General features: G+C 44.1%; 1 protein-coding gene across 1 annotated transcript in view; it reads right to left on the reverse strand.

Moving 5' to 3' along the window:
• Window positions 1-16939, reverse strand: part of arl15a (ADP-ribosylation factor-like 15a) — a gene marked incomplete at both ends in the record, with an annotated part of 122905 nt that extends 105966 nt beyond the window's left edge. Inside the window, one exon of the mRNA XM_080852511.1 lies at window positions 16886-16939. Within this exon, the coding sequence (XP_080708637.1) occupies window positions 16886-16939 (54 nt within the window). The remainder of the gene's footprint in view (window positions 1-16885) is intronic.
• Between the last annotated feature and the right edge of the window lie 3509 nt (window positions 16940-20448).

Raw genomic sequence — 20448 nt, forward strand, 5'->3', positions numbered from 1 at the left:
ATTGGGAAGGGTGATTAGCGCTGAGGTATTAGCATAAGGCGGCAGGAAAGAGAGAGAAGAGAGGGAAGAGAAAGCGAGAGAGGAAAAGAAAGGTAAAGAGAGAGTAAGAGGAAGAAAAAAAACTTTCCCCTACGCACAATGTACCCCCAAAAGATGTTTTCCACACCGGTCTAGGGGGATCAAAGCCCAAGGGGCCCCCTTTTGAAGGCCCTGCAGCGAATGTGAGAAGGCCCGAGAGGGGCCCGGGGGGCGGGCGGCCCCATCTGACAGCAAAGGAGGAGGGTGGGGTGGGGTGGGGTGGGGTGGGGGAGCAGTGATGGGGAAACTATTGCCCTACATACAACAGTTATCGCATATTTTAAAGCTATTCATTTGATGCACATAGACCTAATTAATAAATAAAAACAAATTCTGCGGGCCCTTTGTTCCTTCGTTCCTGACACATCTGCCCTTCACAAGTGTGGGAAAGTTCTTAATATAAATACACCGCCATCACAACATGCAGGCCCCTCTTCACTTCTCTTCAACAGGCATCTCTAGGCCCCACTGACACAAAAAAAGACACGTCCCAAGGAACAATAAATCTTTTTTTTTCTCTTCTTCTTTTTCAGATCCATGTTCTTGTGGCAACCTGAGAATTAGGCAGACATGGCGGAATGCACTCGCAGTTCCCATTTTACTTCAAAATGGACCTCTGAGGCGAAACTGAGGGAGCTTAGATTCCCTAATGGACATAATCCCTCAACCTCAACCACCTGGACCACTGGCCAGCCCAACAACACTATTCATTACCGCCGCGCGTAATGCACACATTAGACAACACAAGGGAGACAAGAGTGGCTGACTGGGGAGTTTATGATGAACCACTCATCAAGTCGCAAAACAGGGAGTGAGAGAGAGAGAGAGAGACAGAGACAGACAGAGAGAAAGTGAGAGAGAGAGAGAGAGAGAGAAAGAGAGAGAGAGACATTCAGGAGGCGCGTCAGACTGTTTAAAGGCCCTAAAAAAGGCCCCTAGACAGGTCTCTGGGGGGCTTTGAGACGAATAAAATGGAAAAGCTATTAGTATGAGATGCGTAACATCCACGCAGACATGCAAACAAGAGAAGAAGTAGAGCGGGGAGGAGGAGTGTGTGTGGGAGGTAGACGGCCATTTTTCGGGAAGAACCTGATTGTGACCTCTGGGTATTGTAAAGGATGCAGTGAGCACCTCCTGTTCGCAGCACATCAGCCAAAAATGTTACTCACTGAAACCAAGTGGGATCCAAACACTGATGGGAAGAGAAACAAAATGAACATCTTCATTCCTGGTGCCTGGGCACTGAGCCCTCGACTTGGGGGAGTCACAAACACCTCATAAGAATGATGAGGCTGGCAAGACCACCACTGATGGTCCTCTCAAGGCTGTGTGAATCTCATATAGGAGCTGACTTTAAAGCCGTTCTGAGCCTCATCTGTGCCTGGTTTACCTGCCACCAGGCTTGTGCTCCACTCAACCTGGACAGAAAAGGCACTACACAATTGGGTGATAGCTAAATTGCTGTGTGTTGACAAGCTTTACAATCAGCAGATCTCCACTGTGAACTGGCTTTGTATGAAGTGAATTGACGTTAGATTAATGCTGAATATTTCTGATGTCCTTAATATTGGACGTTTAATTGAGCTCAGAAAAGGTCAAAGCAAGGTAAACAGTAAAGCATCTTACACAACAGCCTTTTGAAGTGTGGTGTGTGCCAGTCTGCCCTTTTGCTCTATCTGAGTGCTAACAGGAAACATTCCTTTAATCTGCCAATCTCTCACCAGAGCATTGCAAATCCGATTGCGTTTAGGAAACATTTGAAAACTTACCACACTTTTAGTCGCCCCAGTCTGTGTGTGAGCCCTAGCTTCACAGTTGTTGCTAATGCTTAAGATTAAAATATTCCTTTTTTGGTTGTGCTGTGCTTTTTTACGCAATACACAGCCATTACCCTTTTAAGTAACACCACTCCCTTTTCTGAGAGAAGAAAGTGTCTATCTATCTATCCGTTGACCCTTCGACCTTTGCAGAGACAGAGGGCAGTAAGCATCAGTGGGACTTTTGAGATCAGTACACAATATAGGAATATAATGTAGAGTCTGCAATTAAAGGCTATTGCAGTCTGTCCCAGATGTGGTTTATGACAGATCAGGTCCACATTTACCTTTCATGGGGTGTGGCAAGGTAATCGTCCAGAACAACAATAACTAAAAGGAAAAACCCTAAGGAAGTGAGGAGCTTGTCAAACCAAATGTGAGCGGCCAACAGACACCATCACAGCCCCAGAGGAACCACGGTAGAGTCTCCCCAGGGACCGCTAGCTGAGACAGCAGCCTCTTAAAACTGTACAGAGGGCAAGGAATCAGGAAGCAACACAGACCGGACTATACCAAATAAAACACTTCATACGAAAGGGCATTTAACTGGGGGGGGGGGCTTAGAGATGACTGTGTGCACATACATACACACACACCCACACAAACACATTTTTTAGTTTTCAGAGTAATTGCACTCTTTCAGTTGTAGTGGTCATTATGTTTGACACAGTATTAAAATTCTTTCCCCAAAAAACACATTTTAGGCCTTTTATTTATTTATTTTCCTTTTGTACTTAAGCCTAAGCTTTCATTTGAGGCAACAGTGCAGTGGTTCTCAATAGTGCAGCAAGGAGATGCTCGAACAAAATAAACAGATTGTAATCAAGCCCTTGTACTCGAAACAAGGTTGATAAGTGTAACGACCTTTCAGATCAGTGTATACACTCCAGCCAAAAAGTCCATCCTGCCTTTCACAATGCCTCTAGTAAACTTGTAACAAAAAGTCCTTCTCATTCCTTCTCTCGTTCCTTTCCATCTACCAGTTCACATGAGTACCGGCAAACACTTTTCAGAATATCTATGCAATTCCCAAGAAGTTTCTAAGAAGTTTGAGAAGGCCTCAACTCAGCTCCGAAAGGTAATGTGTCAGACTGTGACCACGTTTAAAAACGGCACATTTACAAGCACACTCTCAGCTTGACCCTCAATACTTGACCTTTAAATCAAACCAAACAGACATGGGATCTTTCAAAACACCTCTCACATGCGTGAGTCCTTGCAAGGTGTTGAGTTTAGTGCTTCAAATGAAAATAAAGTTGGGGCTTCAAAACAATCACTGGTCTTGAGCAACAACCAGATAAAGTTCTCAATTTCGCTGGAGCCATTGCATAATCATTCTTTCCTTTGAAGGAGCCCTATTGTTTGGGCCCATTTCCACCCTAGTATATCCTCAGGCAACCCCTGACTGATAGTTGATATTTCCTCCCCCAAAAAAAGAGGACAGGACACCAAAAGCAAGCATTTGATTGCATTTGTTGAAGCCAGAGAAGACTTCACGTGGGTCACAGTCCATTTGGATCTTCAACAATGTCCGTCCTCAAAATCTTGCCTGAAAAGAAAGGACAAAGCCTGACATGGCATTTGGGGCGTGGATCACAGAGCTGCTAAAGCGTCCATCTGAACCGCAGATGGATCAAACGGCCATGCCCCAGTCAGCATGGCGACCCGACATGTGTCTAATTTCTGTCAATCTTTTCCTTTTTTTTCCATGTGCTGGGAGAACAGGCAAGGGCGAGCCCCAAAGGGCTTGGTTGTGGTTCGGCGTGGCCTGTTGAGGCGCTCTTTTAACCCCTGAGCTTGGCGAGGCAGACTTGTATTCATTCCCATCATTGTTGCAAGATGGGGGTCATTGACTTCAATGGGCCTTCATTAGGAGGACTTAGTGTCAACAGTTAATTATGCAAACGAGCAGAACTCCCGCCTTGCGAGGGGGTTTTCGGGGGGTACCAGCACAGGGCCTTCTCTTCACCCTTCATTGACGCCTCACAAAAAAATAAAAATTAAAAGCGAACCCCCCCCCCCCCCCCCACAACTGCCCCCACCTCCCCCCTAACATTGAACTGTATACATGGGGGTGTTTACCCATGGAAACTCTTTTTAATGCAGGCTTCTGAGGGGGCCACCCCTTTGCAGGGACGAGGAGACAGGCGGGTAAAAAAGAAACAACGACAAAACAGAAAAGCGAATCAAGTGTTTGGAGGGAGGATCCATAAATGGAGGCCATTGTGGTCTAGAAGCCTTCGGTGCTTTACATTTCCCTCTTTCTTTCTTGCCTCTCTCTTTCCATCAAAGGCTTTCCGGAAGGTTCTTGCAGGGTGCAGCTGAAAGCCTTGCCGAGCCGCCCCCTAGACAGCGGGGCGAGAGAGGACCATCAGAAGACCCCCACCCCATCCACCCACCCACACACCTCCCAATACCCCCTCGCCCCAATACCAAAACAGTCAATTAGGCAAAAATGCATGACAACCAAATTCCTGTATTGTTTCAGTGACGGTAATGACAGCCTTTCACCCTTTCGTCCTATCAGACATCTGATGTCTGAGCTGTTGTTTCAAAAGGCCAGGAAGCCATTGGGAATTCATAATCACACGCTTTCTCCCCTCCTCCTCTGTTCTGTTCATCTTTGCTGCCCCTTTGGGCCCCCCCCACCCCCACACATACACACACTCACACAAACTCCACAGCCCTCCAAACCCCCCCACTCCACCACCACCCCGTCTGTTGTTGTTGTTTTGTGTTGTGTCGCCATTTTTTTTGGGTTCTGTAACAAACAGCGAGCACTCCGCAGGCTGGGCCTCGGTTGCTGTTTATCAACCATTTGGCTCCATTCACATTAATGTTGTTTTTCCTACAGTAGGCCCCCATCTGAGAGGGTATACGTGAATGGCTTTGCAAACACGGATAGCTCCTAATTGCAGTCATGCCTTAAGAATCCCGACAGTAACACTAACCCCCTTCAAACCCACCCCCTACCCACCCTTTCCAGTGTGTAGACCTATAGAAAAGGGTTCAGAGAGTTCAACCAAGAACAAAGCTTAAACTGCAACTGCAGTAGACTGGATTCTCATCTAGGCACAGTCTGGTGTAATAATCACAACGTTAAGGCATTGAAGCAGTCGGCCATTTTAGCCCTAACGTACATCATCTGTGACGGCCATCTTATTCCACGGATGAAACTTAGCCACATGCTGTCTAACGGTGCTCAATCAAAGTTCCAGGCGACCCAGGATGGCATACATTATCTCAGGCATGAAAACAAGACTTTCTCCCTGGCATCTAATCCATTAGGGCCACCCAAACACGTTGGAGGGCCTCACCCTGGGCAACACTGACCCTTTGTTTGCCTGGGAGACAGGAGTAGCAGATGTGTGGGCCGCCATGCGCGACTTCAGCGCCCTGGAAAAAAAAACAAAAACAATTTGGAAGACTTGTTCTTGCTCTCAAAATGATTTGCACCCCATTTCTCACATTTTGATTTGGGTGGGTGGGGGGTCTTGGTGTTGCACCCAAGTGGCAAGTGATATGGGGTGATACGGTGATAGGGGCTTCTCCTGCGATGGGGTTGGGGTGGGGGGGGGTTGGGGGTGGCGGGGTGGCAGAGTTTGTTTGTGGAACACCCACTGCTTCTGTAGGTCGATCCATGACATGTACACAACCCTAATCCCCATCACCACCCCTCCAGTCATCCCCCCACTGTCTGCAAAGGAGGAGGCTGCTGGTGGCTGTGTGGTGGGGGGGGGCACTGGGGGAGAAGGAAGGAGGAACAATAGCCTGCACTGTGAGGGGCCAATCGCAAGGAGCCCCTGGCCCGTGGAGCAAGTTGTTTACTCGCCACATTTGGTTTTGGAGCCCCTTTTGTTTGTTATTTGTATTTATTTTATTTTTTGACCTTCATTTGTTTTGTTTTGTTTTGGCATACCAGAATTGTTAAAAGCAACGATATCTTTTGAGGAAAAAGAAAATGCTTATGTAACCCGGTAAACTGGAAGCACATTGCAGGCTCCTGTGGCAGGCCAAGCCCACCCAGGGCTCCTGGGAGTCGTGCCACCCCCTCGGAGAGAGGGCTGGTATTGAGATAAGGCAGCAGCACTGCTCCCCACCCCACTCACACACACACACACACACACACACACACACACACATACACAAACACACACTCACACACACTATATGCCTACCCAGGGTCTGCAGAAATATGGATCAAGCAGCCCCATCTGACCTGGAGCATAAGGGGCTGATCACAAGGAACTCTCTGTTGCACATGGCCTCACACCTTTGTGTAAGCATGTTGTTGTGTTTGTCTGTTTAGTGTAAAAACTCACATCTACTTACTGATGGTCCCTGTTGATCAAAGTCAAAAGCACAATGTGTTTTGCTTGGTTTTGTGGGAGAGCTTTTGGTTTGACATACCAGCGGTAAAGTAATAAGGCAGCGACAATGGGGTAAGAGCATGTAATACACCCTTCTCAAGATGTGCAACAGCGTGCACTTCTCTAGGCAGGATATAAACTGTGCAATACTGCCCTCTCCTAGTGAAGACACAGGATCGCAGCTGAAGACACACTCACTGAGTCAGTCACTGGCTGAAGATCGCTGCATTTACCGACAGTAGAAAACACATTTCCTGAGGTTGTTTTTGACCAAACACACCAATGTGAATGTGGGAATAAACAACACATACATGTAGAACAACATCAGAGTCAGAGTTGCAAAATGCATGTTGTAAAACTTTATGACTTTGTTATTGGAAAAACAATCCTTTGTCAAAACAAAAAAAAAAGCTTGAATATGTGCCCGTGTAAAATGGTCTTGAACACATAAAGAGTGGGAAAGTAAAAGACAAAAAGTAATAGCCCATTTGAGGTGGCATAGAAGAGCGTTTTCATGGAGAAGAACACAGATCAGTCAGAGGGACATAAGCTTCACTGGCCAGAGGGTCACAAAAAGGGTTGACAGCTAGCTGACAGTAAAACTCTCTGATTTACATTGCTATAGTAAAACATGCCTGCGTGATCTGGCTAAGTAAAACTACAATAACAGACTCCAGCTGTCTGCCTGTACCACATAAGTGCTGTGTTTTTGAAGGCAGGCATACACAATCTACACAAATATACACCAGTGGGACACCACCACAGGAAAGGAACAAAATGATTTCTGCTTGAAATATTCATTTTGTTTCATCAAATGATCCTCCATTTGCAGCAATTACGAACTTTGCAGCATTGCAACTTAACTATGTCTTCCCTAAATAGGTCTTGCATTGTTTGGAGCAGTGCTTTGGGTGTCTATCTTTGGCTCCAGTTAAATGCCATCCACAGGGTATGGCTTGGCGATTAGGCTATATTAAAATGGAGCTATACCCTTCCTTGTTATAGATTCCTTTTACTTTGTACAAATGACATACTACCAGCATCAAAGCATCCCCAGACCATCAGATACAAAGCTCGACAGATGGCATGAGGCACTCTTACGACATCCTTTCATTTATCTGCACCTCACAAAGTTTCTTCTCTGTGATCAAAACACCTCAACATTTTTCAATAGTCTTTCACCCACTATCTGTTTCATTTTAAAAGGGTTTCTGACGACAAATTAGCCTTTTAAACATGATCATTTAGGATTATCTAACATAACACCATTGAAACAGGAATGATGGCAAAACAGGGCCTTTCATGCCTATGTACTACATTTCCAATTCCAAACCACATACCACGCCAAGTAAACTGTTTTTCTGAACTGGAGTTGTTTTTCCTCTCTTTCTCTTCTTCTGTTTCCATCAAGCCCAAAAAGGAATCTCTGATATGGCTCAATGGTTCTTGGCTCACCTAAAGGGAACCATAATAGACAGGAGTAATGCTAGTCAGTGTGCGTATTCTGCATCACCTGCCCTTGAGCTCTGGTCTGCTCTATGCACTGAAAGAAACACTGACACCCAGGGAATCTCAATATCACCGTCAGGTGTGAGGTGTGCCTCAGGTTTGGCCTTAAAATGAGCCCCTAAAAGATGTCTGTCTACAGCTGCTGAGGGGCTTCAGCCTATAAACCACAGAACATATGCAGCTCTCTAATAATAATGCTGTCACTTGAAATTTCAGTGAGTGTTACCGTAAATGGTTTGGCAAAATCATCACTCTAGTGGTCCAGTGGATATGAAACCATAAATAATGTTGCAGAGCTTGGATACAACTTATGCCATGATAGCTTCCACTATAAAGCCTCAAACAGGATTGGCACAGACAACCATTAAATGATTTTGAAGAAGTTACTTGGAAGATAAAATCTGATTCTGATTCTGATTCTGAGAAGTTGCTTGCCAATGTAAGGAAACAGTTTGTCTTGTTAAACAGTGCCCCCTAGTGAAATACATTAGGTCATACCACAACATTCACAATGGCCTGTTGAATCAGCCACCAAAAACATTAACTTCTTATGCTTTTAGAGTATTTCAAACAAGCCTCTAAAGTACCAATCAATTATCTATCATCTCAATACACACAGGAGACCTTTAGCAACACAACAGAACACTGCTCACTAAAAATGGAACCTCGGTCTCAAAGGTGTGTACAATTCAACAAAACACTTCAAGCCTGCTGTTAAAGCTGCTGTAGGAATTTTTTATAGGCTTAGGTTTTGTATGTTTTGTCACACACCTTCACAGCAATCACACCAGATATCATTATAAGTGAGTATTAAAAGGAAACTTCAAGACAAAAACAATCGAGGCCAGTATCTATGTCAAAGTAAATCTGTAAAAAGTGGCCTATTTTTATATGTTTTGTCTGTCAATGGTGTCTTGTTCTATCAAGAAGCTTCCTGAATGCTTATGTCTGTATATTTGTTACTTTACAAAAAAAAAAACATAAAAGAAACTTAAAGATGGAAATTGAATGACAACCTTGACTGGATTAGAGGCTACAACACCTATATGTACTTCACCGCATACTCAAAATCAGCACCGTTCAGAAAACATGCAGCAGCTCCCCCCCCCCCCCCCCCCCGCCCCCCACCCCAATACTTTGGATGCTATAATGAATACAAAAATATGGGGGGACAACAACCACCCAAGCCCAAACCAATGTTTCAGCATAGTACATATGAAACTTGGTCAAGAGGTTAACACTTACTGAAAGTAATATCACATAATGTCCCTAAATGTCCAAGATTTCATTATAAAAGAAAAAATTGCCTTAACATACTTTAAATATGTTGTCTTCTGAGTAACTCAAATAATCTGGCAATGGTGTTATGACAATCATTGATAATAAGCCAACTATACATTTCAGATGGTTAAGGACAGAAGTATAATAATTATGTGCCTGTTGTGTTTGGTTCTTGGCTGCCTGTAACTGATCTAATTTGTCTTTCGCTTTTTCTCCTTTCTCCTTTCTCACAGCTCTGATGGGCTTTTTCTGTGTGTGTGTGTGTGTGTGTGTGTGTGTGTGTGTGTGTGTGTGTGTGTGTGTGTGTGTGTGTGTGTGTGTGTGTGCATGCGTGATCAAGAGGAAGAAAGAGAGAGAGAGAGAGAAAGAGAGAGAGAGAAAGAGAAAGAGAGAGACCGAGTTTCTCTAGCTTTTTGCTGCCAAGAACACTGTAGACCACCTTGTCTTCATAAACAAGTGTTGTGTTAAAATCTTCCACTGGTGAAAAATGTAAATATCTTCAGGCGACAAGAATGGAGCCATATTGTTGTAAGAACAGTTCATTCCCAACATTTGACCTAAACCCAAGCATGTGCAAAAGGCTTCCATAAGGCTGCTCAAATACAGCAGCCCTAGGACGACTAACACCACGCTTCTGTCCCTCTCATTTCTATCATACACTGGATATCTGGGACTAAGACGGGAAATAAAAAGTGCGCACATTTTCAAGTCATGTAATGTCTTACGTTTAGTGAATAATTTTGCCTCAAATAAAAGATGATGTAATTTCAGTTTCCAACAACAATTCACACATCTGTGCATAATTCATGCTTGTGTATTTGGCCTGTGACATATTTCATACACCTTTGGAGTTATATCGATCCTCAGGCACAGACAAATATGAGTGTAATTTTCACCAAGTCACTCTTAATCTCATCCAAGTTTATCCACTACCTGGCTAGCTCTAACACCAAGCTCCAGCTCCTCTCCTGCACTAATCAAGTAAACAATATAGAGTGCTCAGCTGCACATTGCAAGTCACACATTTCCCTTGCACACTCTGATGACAGCCAGTGATTACTCCCAAACATTTTTAATAGAAAGCTCAAAACGCATGTCTTCACTTTAGCCTTTAACAAACCAACCCATATAATGTGATTTTAAGGGGATAAACTATGTCTTTGCAGTTTTATTCATTTTCTGTCTTATGTTATGCAATTTATGTATTCTATATTTGCACTCCATCCCTGTCTTTATATTTATTTTTTATTTTAACTTTATTTATTCATTCATGTTTATGCCATTTATCCCAGTTTGTTTGTTGATGTTTCATGTTTTATGTTTATTCTATGTCTATTTTTATGTGGATCACTGTGCATGTGATTTCATGTTCAGAACCTTGACCTGCATTTTTTTTGTATGAAAGGTGCTATACAAATAAAGTTTATTATAATTGGTACATTAGTACAGTAGTAAAAGTAGTAGTATTACCATCAGAGCCATGTGTATAAGACCCCCTTAGCACTTAACTAGCACTAACTGCTAACAGGAACTGACTGGACAGCAGCTTTAGCCACTGTAGAGGAGAACTCATTAGAGCTGAGACTGCATGTTCAGCTGTCAGGCACTCTAAGGCTTAAACTAGCTGCAACCAAATCACCAATGGTACAAACTGTACTCCCTTACATAGGACTAGCGTAGCATAGTGTAGAGCAGTGTGTTGATGTTTAGTGTAGACAGGAGTGGTGTAGTGTAATGTAGTGTAGCGTTGTATTGTGTATTCTGTGTTGAGGTCTGTGCTGTGCTCTCTTTCAATTAAACTATCGTGCTGCTTTATGACAAATATAACTGCCATGCTCATGGGGTACCTTCATCACAAGAGACTGTAGAAGTGCACCACAACTATTTGTTAAATGTGGGGGGGGGGAGTATGTATTTTTGGAACTAGAATGTATACTTGGCATCTGCCCCTTTTTTGGCCACATAATCTTAACAGATCCTCTCATCTTTTCGAGTAGTACCTCTGTATCTGTGAAGTGGCTGACTCAAACAGCCATTAGGGCATGAAGTGGTTTTTCCGCGTGTTCAAGTTCGGGGGATGGTGGCATTGAGAGCGCAACAACGGGGCTAATACCGCCACACAAAAGCAGGAATATTACCCTGCGCTCACTTAAAAACAGGAAATGAATCCCTCGAGGACCTGGCTCTTTGTTTGAGAGATGATGGATCCCCACATGGAGTGAAATGTGGCAGGCTGTTTGCGCCCGTCATCCTGCTCGAGATCCATGAGGAAGCCGGTGGCCCCACTGGAGAGAGGGTGGCCATTTGCTGCTTATCCCCTGCAGCCTTTAGCTGATAAAATAAATCCAACTCTCACTTGGCAAGGACACGCCCTTTCCCAGACAGCTTTTTCAAAGCACGGAAACAACTCATTCATAGTCCACACAACAGGTAATGATGAATTTTACAAAAGGCAAAACACACCAGGCCAGAAAACAATGGTGGTGGGGAGGTGTGATGCTCGGGTGGGGGTTCTTAACTATTACGATGACTAGAATGACGCAGCATTTTCCAGCCGCACTGTTGGTGAAAAGACAAATAAGCAAGTCTGAAGTGGATGAATGTGCTCTCTACATCTTATTTAGACCTGCTAGAGTCTCATCAGAGATGAAGAATCCTTATGTTGGAGGTTCACTGAGTATGATGTCTTTTCCTGCAGGTCTAATCATTCATAAAAAATATGCTGAAGATGAAAGGTACATGAGAAATGTTTAGTATCAAATGCACATATGCACAGTATATAGTATATCAGTATGAAAGCCTGGCTCGGCTATCACAACAGGATAGCTGATGCATTGTGATATGATTCACATATGACCAGCTGGTTGAAGGAGTGACTGTGACAAATATTACTCACTGGGCCACAGACAGCAAAAAAGCAAAAGTGAAAGGCAGTCAGAGGGGGGACAGACAGGAGAGGATAGATGTGCAGTGGAGGGGGCTTACTGGACCAGTCAGCCTGTGACGGTGATATAAAACAAAAACGAATGAAATATGAAAACGAAGATGACAATTCCTTCTGTAGTAGCGACAACAAATAACCTAGCCTCTAATGAATCAAGCACTGTATACTTTTGGATTGGATCCCACTCAAGCCTGATGTATGTGAAATGAAAACGATACGTAAATGCCAAAGAGTACCCTTTCTCCAGGGAGGAGAACAATGATAAATCAAGTATTCAGCCTTCATTGTCTAACTGACAGATTTACTGACTTCCTGCCAAAGCTGTGTGTCCCTCTTCTTACATCCTCTTCTCGTCCTCCTTGGCTTGAGGGGGCCCTCTTACAGTACAATAACTGACACAAGAAAACTAAAGAACAACACAAGCAAGCAAGAGTGGGAGAATACAGACAGAAGAAAAACTCTGTAATGTAGCCCATAGGTGTTTTGTGAGTGCCAGCCAACTGTTGGTCCTTTACACAAAGAGCTTGGCTAGTTGGCTCGAGGCAAATCAGCGTTCACTTCAGCCTGGCACAGATCCCAGTGAACTGCTTTCAAAGAACCGGGTGAGAAGTCTTCCCTTTCCCGACATGAGATGATGTTGCTGGTAAGCTGAGTAGGGCGAAAGGCCTGACTGGTGAAAGTCTTTTTTTCTGGGCAAAGGTGTCTGGTTCTTAGGATAGAGGCCAAAAGACCTCCAGTTTAACTTTTACTGGGAAAGGGTAGGAGGATGTTGCGTATTTACACTCAAACAATCCCACAACGGGAAGCAGGCGTGTAGACACGGATAATGCACATACGTGCACAGACAAATACACACAGACGAAAGCAAACAAACATGACTACAAAGATAGCCACCAAAAAACACTGAGACAAAGACACACACGCAGATAACTTCTTGCACAGGATAAAGGTTTGTGACTGACATCAATAACCATTTCCTCACACCTGTAAGTTATTTATTTCCTTTAACAATCGGAGCCTCAGTAACAGACAAAAAAGGAAGGACAATCGAGATGGAAACCTGAGGGACAACCAGACTGCAGTTAACATGTATAAGGTACTTCAGAAACCATGTGAGGCAGAGAGAGAGAGAGAGAGAGAGAGAGAGAGAGAGAGAGAGAGAGAGAGAGAGAGAGAGAGGAGCAGACAGCAGTCATTTAGCCTCTTGTAAGGGCAGCAACATTATTAGACTGACTGAACAAGACTGAGGCGTAATCTTGGCGAGGACATGAGATACTGAGTTTGGCCGTGTCACAAGAAAGGGAGAGTGCAGGCATCACTCAGTCACTCACTCACTGCCAATCTTACTCTAGCATTCATTACTGACAGACATGAGAAAACTTGCTGTCCTGTTGATGATAACCCTTTAGTGTGGCATTCTAACTCTCTCTCCGTATTAACTGTTAGAGGGTGTATTTGTTAGTAAAGATTATCAGGAAATAAAGTTTTTTAATAAATATTACCAGTTTACTGTTTCTTAGTAAATATTAACAGTAACCCATTGTTATGGCAAAGTAAGTAGTAATAGCGTGCTAATGTCCAATCCACTTTATAATCCAGGTTCCAACGATGCTCTCCCAGCACCCGTAGCAACAACGCATACTCTCACATTGGTAAAAGTAAAACTGGACAATCTTAGGGGCATTTAAATCCAGCTCATGTTCCCTATTAGTGGGTGAACAATCCAAAGCTAGGTGAATTCTGCATCACAATGATAGGAGGAGCCAAAAATGGAAGGCTTCGTAGTGATTTTCTTTGCCATGCTGCTGCTCGATGGCCGTAACAAGATGCTGATGTGTTTATGAGGCCACCTAGGCTGAAGGAGAGTGTAATGAGGGGGGGGTGTCATAAAAGCATTCATTGTTGTAATGGCTTCTCTTGTCTGTCTGGTCTGCCTGGAGAGAGTTCCAGGGCCCATAAAGCACAACTTGATGGCTGTCCCTTGCCAGAGCTTTGTATGCATCTTTGAATATTTGTTGTTGTTGTTGTTGTTTATATTATGTTTTATTATTGTTATTTTATCACTATTACCTGTGGTGTCCTTTGATGTGCTATTTTCATTTTGTTACTACAAACTTACACCTTACGTCCGGTTCATTCTGACCAATATTTTTACCTGTGTTGCTGTTACTATTCAGTGACATGTATCTCTTCATGAATAAAGTCTCATATCATAGTCTCACGGAGGCAGATGTATTTTTGAACATTCGGGGACAACTATGAGAAAATGTGGTCTAAATGTGGTTGGGCATTGTTAGTATGTTTAGCAGGTAAGACAGTCAAACTCTTAGTGAGGTCGGTTTTGATTGAAATAAAAAATAATAAGTACAATAATTTGTACCCAGACGTGTACTCTTGTGAAGTGCTGAAATCAAGCATGTACATTCCTGTGGTACTCCCCGCAACCTGACAGTTCCTACAAGAAAACCTCAAGAAGCACCACCAACAAGGCATCATCTCCTCCCGTTATAACTGCCATTGACCTCATCCTCCACAAAAAAGACTTTCCCACTGTCCTTACTTGAACGGCTGTTACCATTACTATTTAGCAACACAGCCTCTTGTCACACCAATTTCCTGTATATGAATCTGGGATGGAAAAGCATAATGTTTGTCTAGATAAGGAAGCTAATTATTTTCTATGAAGCACATGTCTCTGCATTTTCCAGTGGGAACTTCAGCTGTCCTAAGTTAGTGAAAACATACACCAAGGCGATGCATGCATTTGACATACAGTAAGTACACAAGGTATCTTGTAAACTAAGTAAACATTTCTGTTTACTATTCAGATATCTTCTTTTTAAGTTGTTATAGGCTACACTCTTTCAGGATCACTAACACATCTATAAATGAATTTAGCATTACAGTCAGGATGAAATATTTCCCACAGTGAACCCCTCATAACACGTAAAAAAATCTATCTAGCCATTAGTCTGGCTTCAGATGGGAAAATATACAGAATACACAGACAGGCCTCTTGTTTCCTGTACACAGACAACAAAGGGGATCCAAGGCTGCCCTAGGACCTTTTCTTGGACCCGTGATCATAGCATTTCCATGACACAAACACTCTTAGAGCACTCTTTAAAGAACCCGGTCATAGCTGCAAAAACACATTACCGCTTTCACTACAGAAAGCTTGGTCTATAAAGCTTCTTTGGGTACTTAGAAAAGCTCTAAGAAAAGTCTAAGGTATTATTATTTTTACTTTTTGTATTATTATAAAAGAAAATGTCCTGGACTAGACTAGACTATATGTTGCTCCCCCCGAAAATGACCCTGCAGTTGGCCCAAGGCACAGGGGCAGATGCAACAGACTGGTACATGGATGTACGTGAGGATCACAAGCTTGACTGCAATCGACTTTCAGTCCAACAAACTGCTTTTCTAGTTTCCACCCAAAAAGATAAAGTTGCTTGTATGAGTTACTTCTGCAGTATACATCCAATAGGTCAAATGAGGTCCTTCAAATTTTGGTGATTTCACTCCTGCCTCACCATATGATCTGGTGGGGAAAACACCTTTGCCATTACCATTCCAGTCAGTAGTGTCCATAATTGCCACATCACAAAGGTTTCTCAGCACCTTCACCACAGCGAATCCCATGATCCTAGATGACTTGACGTCAGTACCAAACCAGGCAGACGGTTCTCTCTCTGATGCCAAAACCTGCCTCCTGCTCTCATCCATCAGCCCTCAGGTGCTGAGGTGCGACAGGAGACAGCCAGCAGCCTTGTAAACCAGTGCCCTCTGACAGGCTGAGTTACAGCAAGGCTGGCAACCCCCGATGGGAGCCTGTGCCAGTGCCTGCCTGCGTGCCGGGCTCATGTCTCCATACCTGCCTCCCTAGGCACCACAGAGGCTCTTCATCACAGCCACGATCTGGTATCACTCAACTTCACACAGCACACAGGTGCAGACCAATGCCCGCTTGTTCTCACACACTAGACAGACACATGCACATACAGTATGTACACACAAACATGTACTGTACATCCATGCACATATGTCTGATATTATACAATATGTACACAGTCAAACTACAGGTAAGCGGTTTCCACCAGTTAGAGGTTGGATTGCTTGTTTTGTCTAGACCATTCAAATACAAATAGAAGTCTGTGAATTCATGGTCATTTTTCGAATGTCATTACAGGATGGTTACTATCAGACAGCAGATGAGGGAGACATGAAGATGAATAATAAATGCTGAGAGCCTGGCTTGTTATTATTGGCCCCCTGTTGTTTTCTTGGAGATGCCCTGAGGAAACTGTCACACACACCTGGCGCATGTAACACAACTCCATCTGAAGGGAAAACTGATGCTGCTTTTTCTTTCAGTGCCCTAACCATGTTCTACTCTTATGACACACGGGGCTTTTGAATAAGAGGGCTGCACGTGTGAAAGGCTTGTTGATAGTTGAATTGTTGAGGATTCAAAGAGCAGGGTTGAAGAATTGACAGAGGCTCTAATCCCAATGGGATCTCGATGCTCTTTTAATCCACGGGTGAACAGCTTTGGTCGGGGTCATCTGATGTTTACTACTAGGCATTAACAATCATAAACAGTAGCAGTAGCAGCCAGTCTACCAAAAGCAGCCCAAGGATTCTGAAAACCCTGTTTTCCAGACAGCAGATCCACCTTACAACATCCCAGGGATGGAGGAAACCTTCTCGAGTCAGTGACAAAGACACACAGCCTGACCAAGTGCTTCACAAGAACCACAAAAATAAAGACCTCCTGATAAGCATGCCGACGTGCAATCACAAACAAACACACACAAACACGTGAACACACTTATCCGGTCAACTCATTATCAGCTATGAGGTGCAACAGTTGTTTATCTTACCGTATAAAAGCCAATCCTGCACAGAGCCAGTGAAAGCTGAATGTGTTCAGACATTGTCCCCAGCAACAGCGTAACCCCCGGCAACAAACAAGCCGAGCCAGAGTCAATGGCTGAGGGCAAGAGGAGAGGGGGAAGACGAGGAGCAGAGGAGCAGCAGGAAACACACACACACAAACGCCGCTCCTAAGTGAGAGCGAAATCTTGAGCAGCGGCAGGAACCAACAGTAGTCTATGTTTTCAAAGCATAGAGGGGAGGAGGAGACGCGTCTATTCATATCCATTCATGAAAAGCAATCAGAGAGACACACGGAATCAGGCAACAGTGGAAGCTTAGAAGAGATCTCCCCTCTAGGATTATCGGATCAGTGACAGCCCTGTTCCAAAATTACACTACAAATTGGATTAGTCACTATTACACACCTACACATGTCGGTGTGAATCAATTAATGAATAAGAATAACAGCCCCCTCAGACAGAGAGAGAGAAAGAGAGAGTGCGAGAGACAGAAGAGAGAGGTTTGTTTTGGTGCCGAGGGCTGTCGTCACTGGCAGCCACAAAGCTTGCATGCTGTTGAGGATAGAGAAGGATTTCTTGAAGCTGTGAGAGAGGTTTCTGTTCATCCAAAGCAAAAATCAATGAGACTTAAGAGACCTTCCTTCCATCCATTAATCAAATAGATGCACCATAAGTGAAGCTGTGCAAGACAACGGACAGACAACAATTGCCCATTCAGTAAATCAATTGCTTGTATTACATGTTACTAGAAAGAAAAGGTGGTAGATGAGTTGTTTTGGCTTCTTGACAATGGGAAAGTCACCTATTCACTTAAAACATTGGAATCTTTTAGAATAAATATTGTTCCATGCCTTTTCTTTTGCAACTTCACCTACTGACACCTCCTCTGATTAAAAGATTAGAAAAGAATATTTTTGAACTAGCCTCTGTAATCATCTCTCCCACCCTTCTCCCTTTCTTGACCAGACAACCTAGTATATGCATGAATCGAGTTTTATATTCTAGAGGTCCAAACCCTGATTTTGAGTATTTGTGCAGTCCCAACTGTAGCTGTGCTTAAATTCAGAGGGCAATACATATCCACATTTCAGAGGATGAAATCAATAGCAAGAACAATCTAAGCTACATCAACAGTTACTTATATACCTGCGACCAGTGAGGCAAAGAACCTGTATAAATCAAAAGTTGTTGTCTCTTTTCTACTTTTTCTACTAGCATTGCCACATTCCCCACGTACAGTATCTTTCAATATAAAAGATTGAACCTCCTATATTATGTTTCCGGTATGTTGAGTTCACCCATAATTTCAAACGTGTAGAAGCTGTAGGCTGTAATGTGTGATTCTATGTGTCATTATGTCCGGTCAGCATGTACAGCACCTCTTGGCAGAGTGGAAGAATGGAGATGACGACGACTTCATCGAGTGTCTGTGTGTTAAGTAGTTTCCTCAGATATTAGCATCTGTGTCCACCCTTACCGTATAAACTGTGCCAGTGTGTAAGTCACGGTGTATATCTACACGTCGAGGACCTGACCATCTAGCAGCAATGGGGAGAGGCACAGCCACCAAGCTTTGTTCCAATAGCCCTGTAGGGGCTAGTTCTGGCCATGCCTCCACCCTGGGAGCATGAGGGAACGACTGGAGGCCCCTGCAGCGGAGCCCAGCCTGGCCTGGAAGGAGCAAGCCACATGGCCCACCTGGACCATGCCGCCGCCAAGCTCGCTGCTTCTCTGCACTACCAACCGGTTATTCCATTTGACATCGCCGGTGGCGTCATCGTCATCATCGGAGAGGGAGGACTTCTATGACATCACTGAAGACGGACAGGGGTTACACGTTGCCAATGAACGTCCCGGGGGTGTACAGCATTTTTGCTGCTGGCCAGAAGAACCAGGCTGTTGGTACTGATTGGCCTGGGTGTCTTTTGCATGGTTGCCCCCAGTCAGAGGAGGTGCGGGCCCACTTTAAAGTCTCCCCGCAGCAGTTCCACTCAGGTTGTCCCAAGCTGAGCTCAACACACCGAGGACACCGTGAAAAAGTGCCTGCCATTTAAAGCCACACTCCATGGTGCTGAGGCTATGGCACCCCTGCTACGGCGGCAAGAGCCAGTGACGGGTTTTGCATCATTCCGGCAGACCTGACGGGTCTCGCATAATTCCTGAGGACCAGATGGGTCTTCACATCATTCCTGCCAACCACAGAGACCGCTACACCACCAATTGACAGCAGGGGGCTCTCTATACCTCTGACAGCCCAGGTTCTACTGCATCATTGCTGCCAGTTTGGGCTCTCTGTGCCGTGCCACCGGCTTTGAGGCCCTGAATTCATGCTGCCTAAGGATCCTCTGTGCCATTGTCTTGGTCAGGAGGTCGCTACCCTGCCACTCTGCTCCAGCCTTAATGTTTCAGACACACCTGCTCCTGACGGGACTGTATTCTCTCCTCTTCAAGTTCCATTAGCTCGTGCTGGGAGCATCCCATCCTGGTTGTCTGCCCACGACCCTAAGGACTTTTCCTGACTCCTGGGGACAGCTAACCACCAGGGCCATACACAGACATTTTGTGAAGCAGGTGCTCAAGCTAAAAAAAACAGCACCCCACTTATGTATGAAAAACTTACTAACAGTAAGTTACTAACAGTGGCACATCTATCTATCTATCTACAGTATATTGTTCCTTTGTTCATTCATTCATTCGTTCGTTTTGAAAAGGCCTATGACCTATAGCTTAACATGCCCATAGCCTATTAATGAATGTGTGGATCATACTGAACATTTCCTTGACATGTCACAGCATAGATGGCAACGTGGCTACAGCTCTGTCAGTGCTCTACAAGCAAGGGGTGATGGATAGACAAACGTTTCTGGTATCCAAATACGATTGCTCAGACTGTTAACCATGGTGTCCATATTTACTTGTTATACGTTTATAAGTTGCTATACAAAGGAGCTAGTGGAGTTCACTCATTCTCATCAACAAGGCTGTGTAGCATGCAGGGCTGCCACACCTATGTTGTGTTTTTAAGGTATGGTGAGTTTCACCCATAATTCCAAGTGTGTAGGAACTGTAGGGAAAAGTGTGTAATTCTATATGTATTCATTATTTTCATGATTCATGTTCCCCTCTTATATAAGGGTTAGCGTGCATCTTCAGTGAGCGATTAGGAGTCTGCTTGTTATGTGTGATGGCTCGCGCAGTTTCATCATGTACTGGCATCTATGTCCACCCTTACCCTATAAACTGTGCCAGTGTGCAAGACCAAGAGCCTTTCCCTCATTCTGTGTCAGTTATTATCATAACAGTCCATCATCCAGACGGACAGCGTAAGTGCCCAACTCTGTTCATCGCTGCAAGGATGTTGCACAGCTGACAGCACTCTTATGATGTGTATGCAGTACATCTCTCAGGTCAGTTGTGATTCAAGGTAATGCTGTAGTAGATATGTCTTATCTTTACGAGAGTGATACTGCTCCCCCAAAATTTGGTTAAAGGCACCCAGTGCAACTTTTGAGGCTTTAAAATAAACATTCAATGTCTAGTCTTTTTTA

Source organism: Sprattus sprattus (genome assembly GCF_963457725.1).
Source record: "Sprattus sprattus genome assembly, chromosome: 15".
Classification (NCBI taxonomy): Eukaryota; Metazoa; Chordata; class Actinopteri; order Clupeiformes; family Clupeidae; genus Sprattus; species Sprattus sprattus.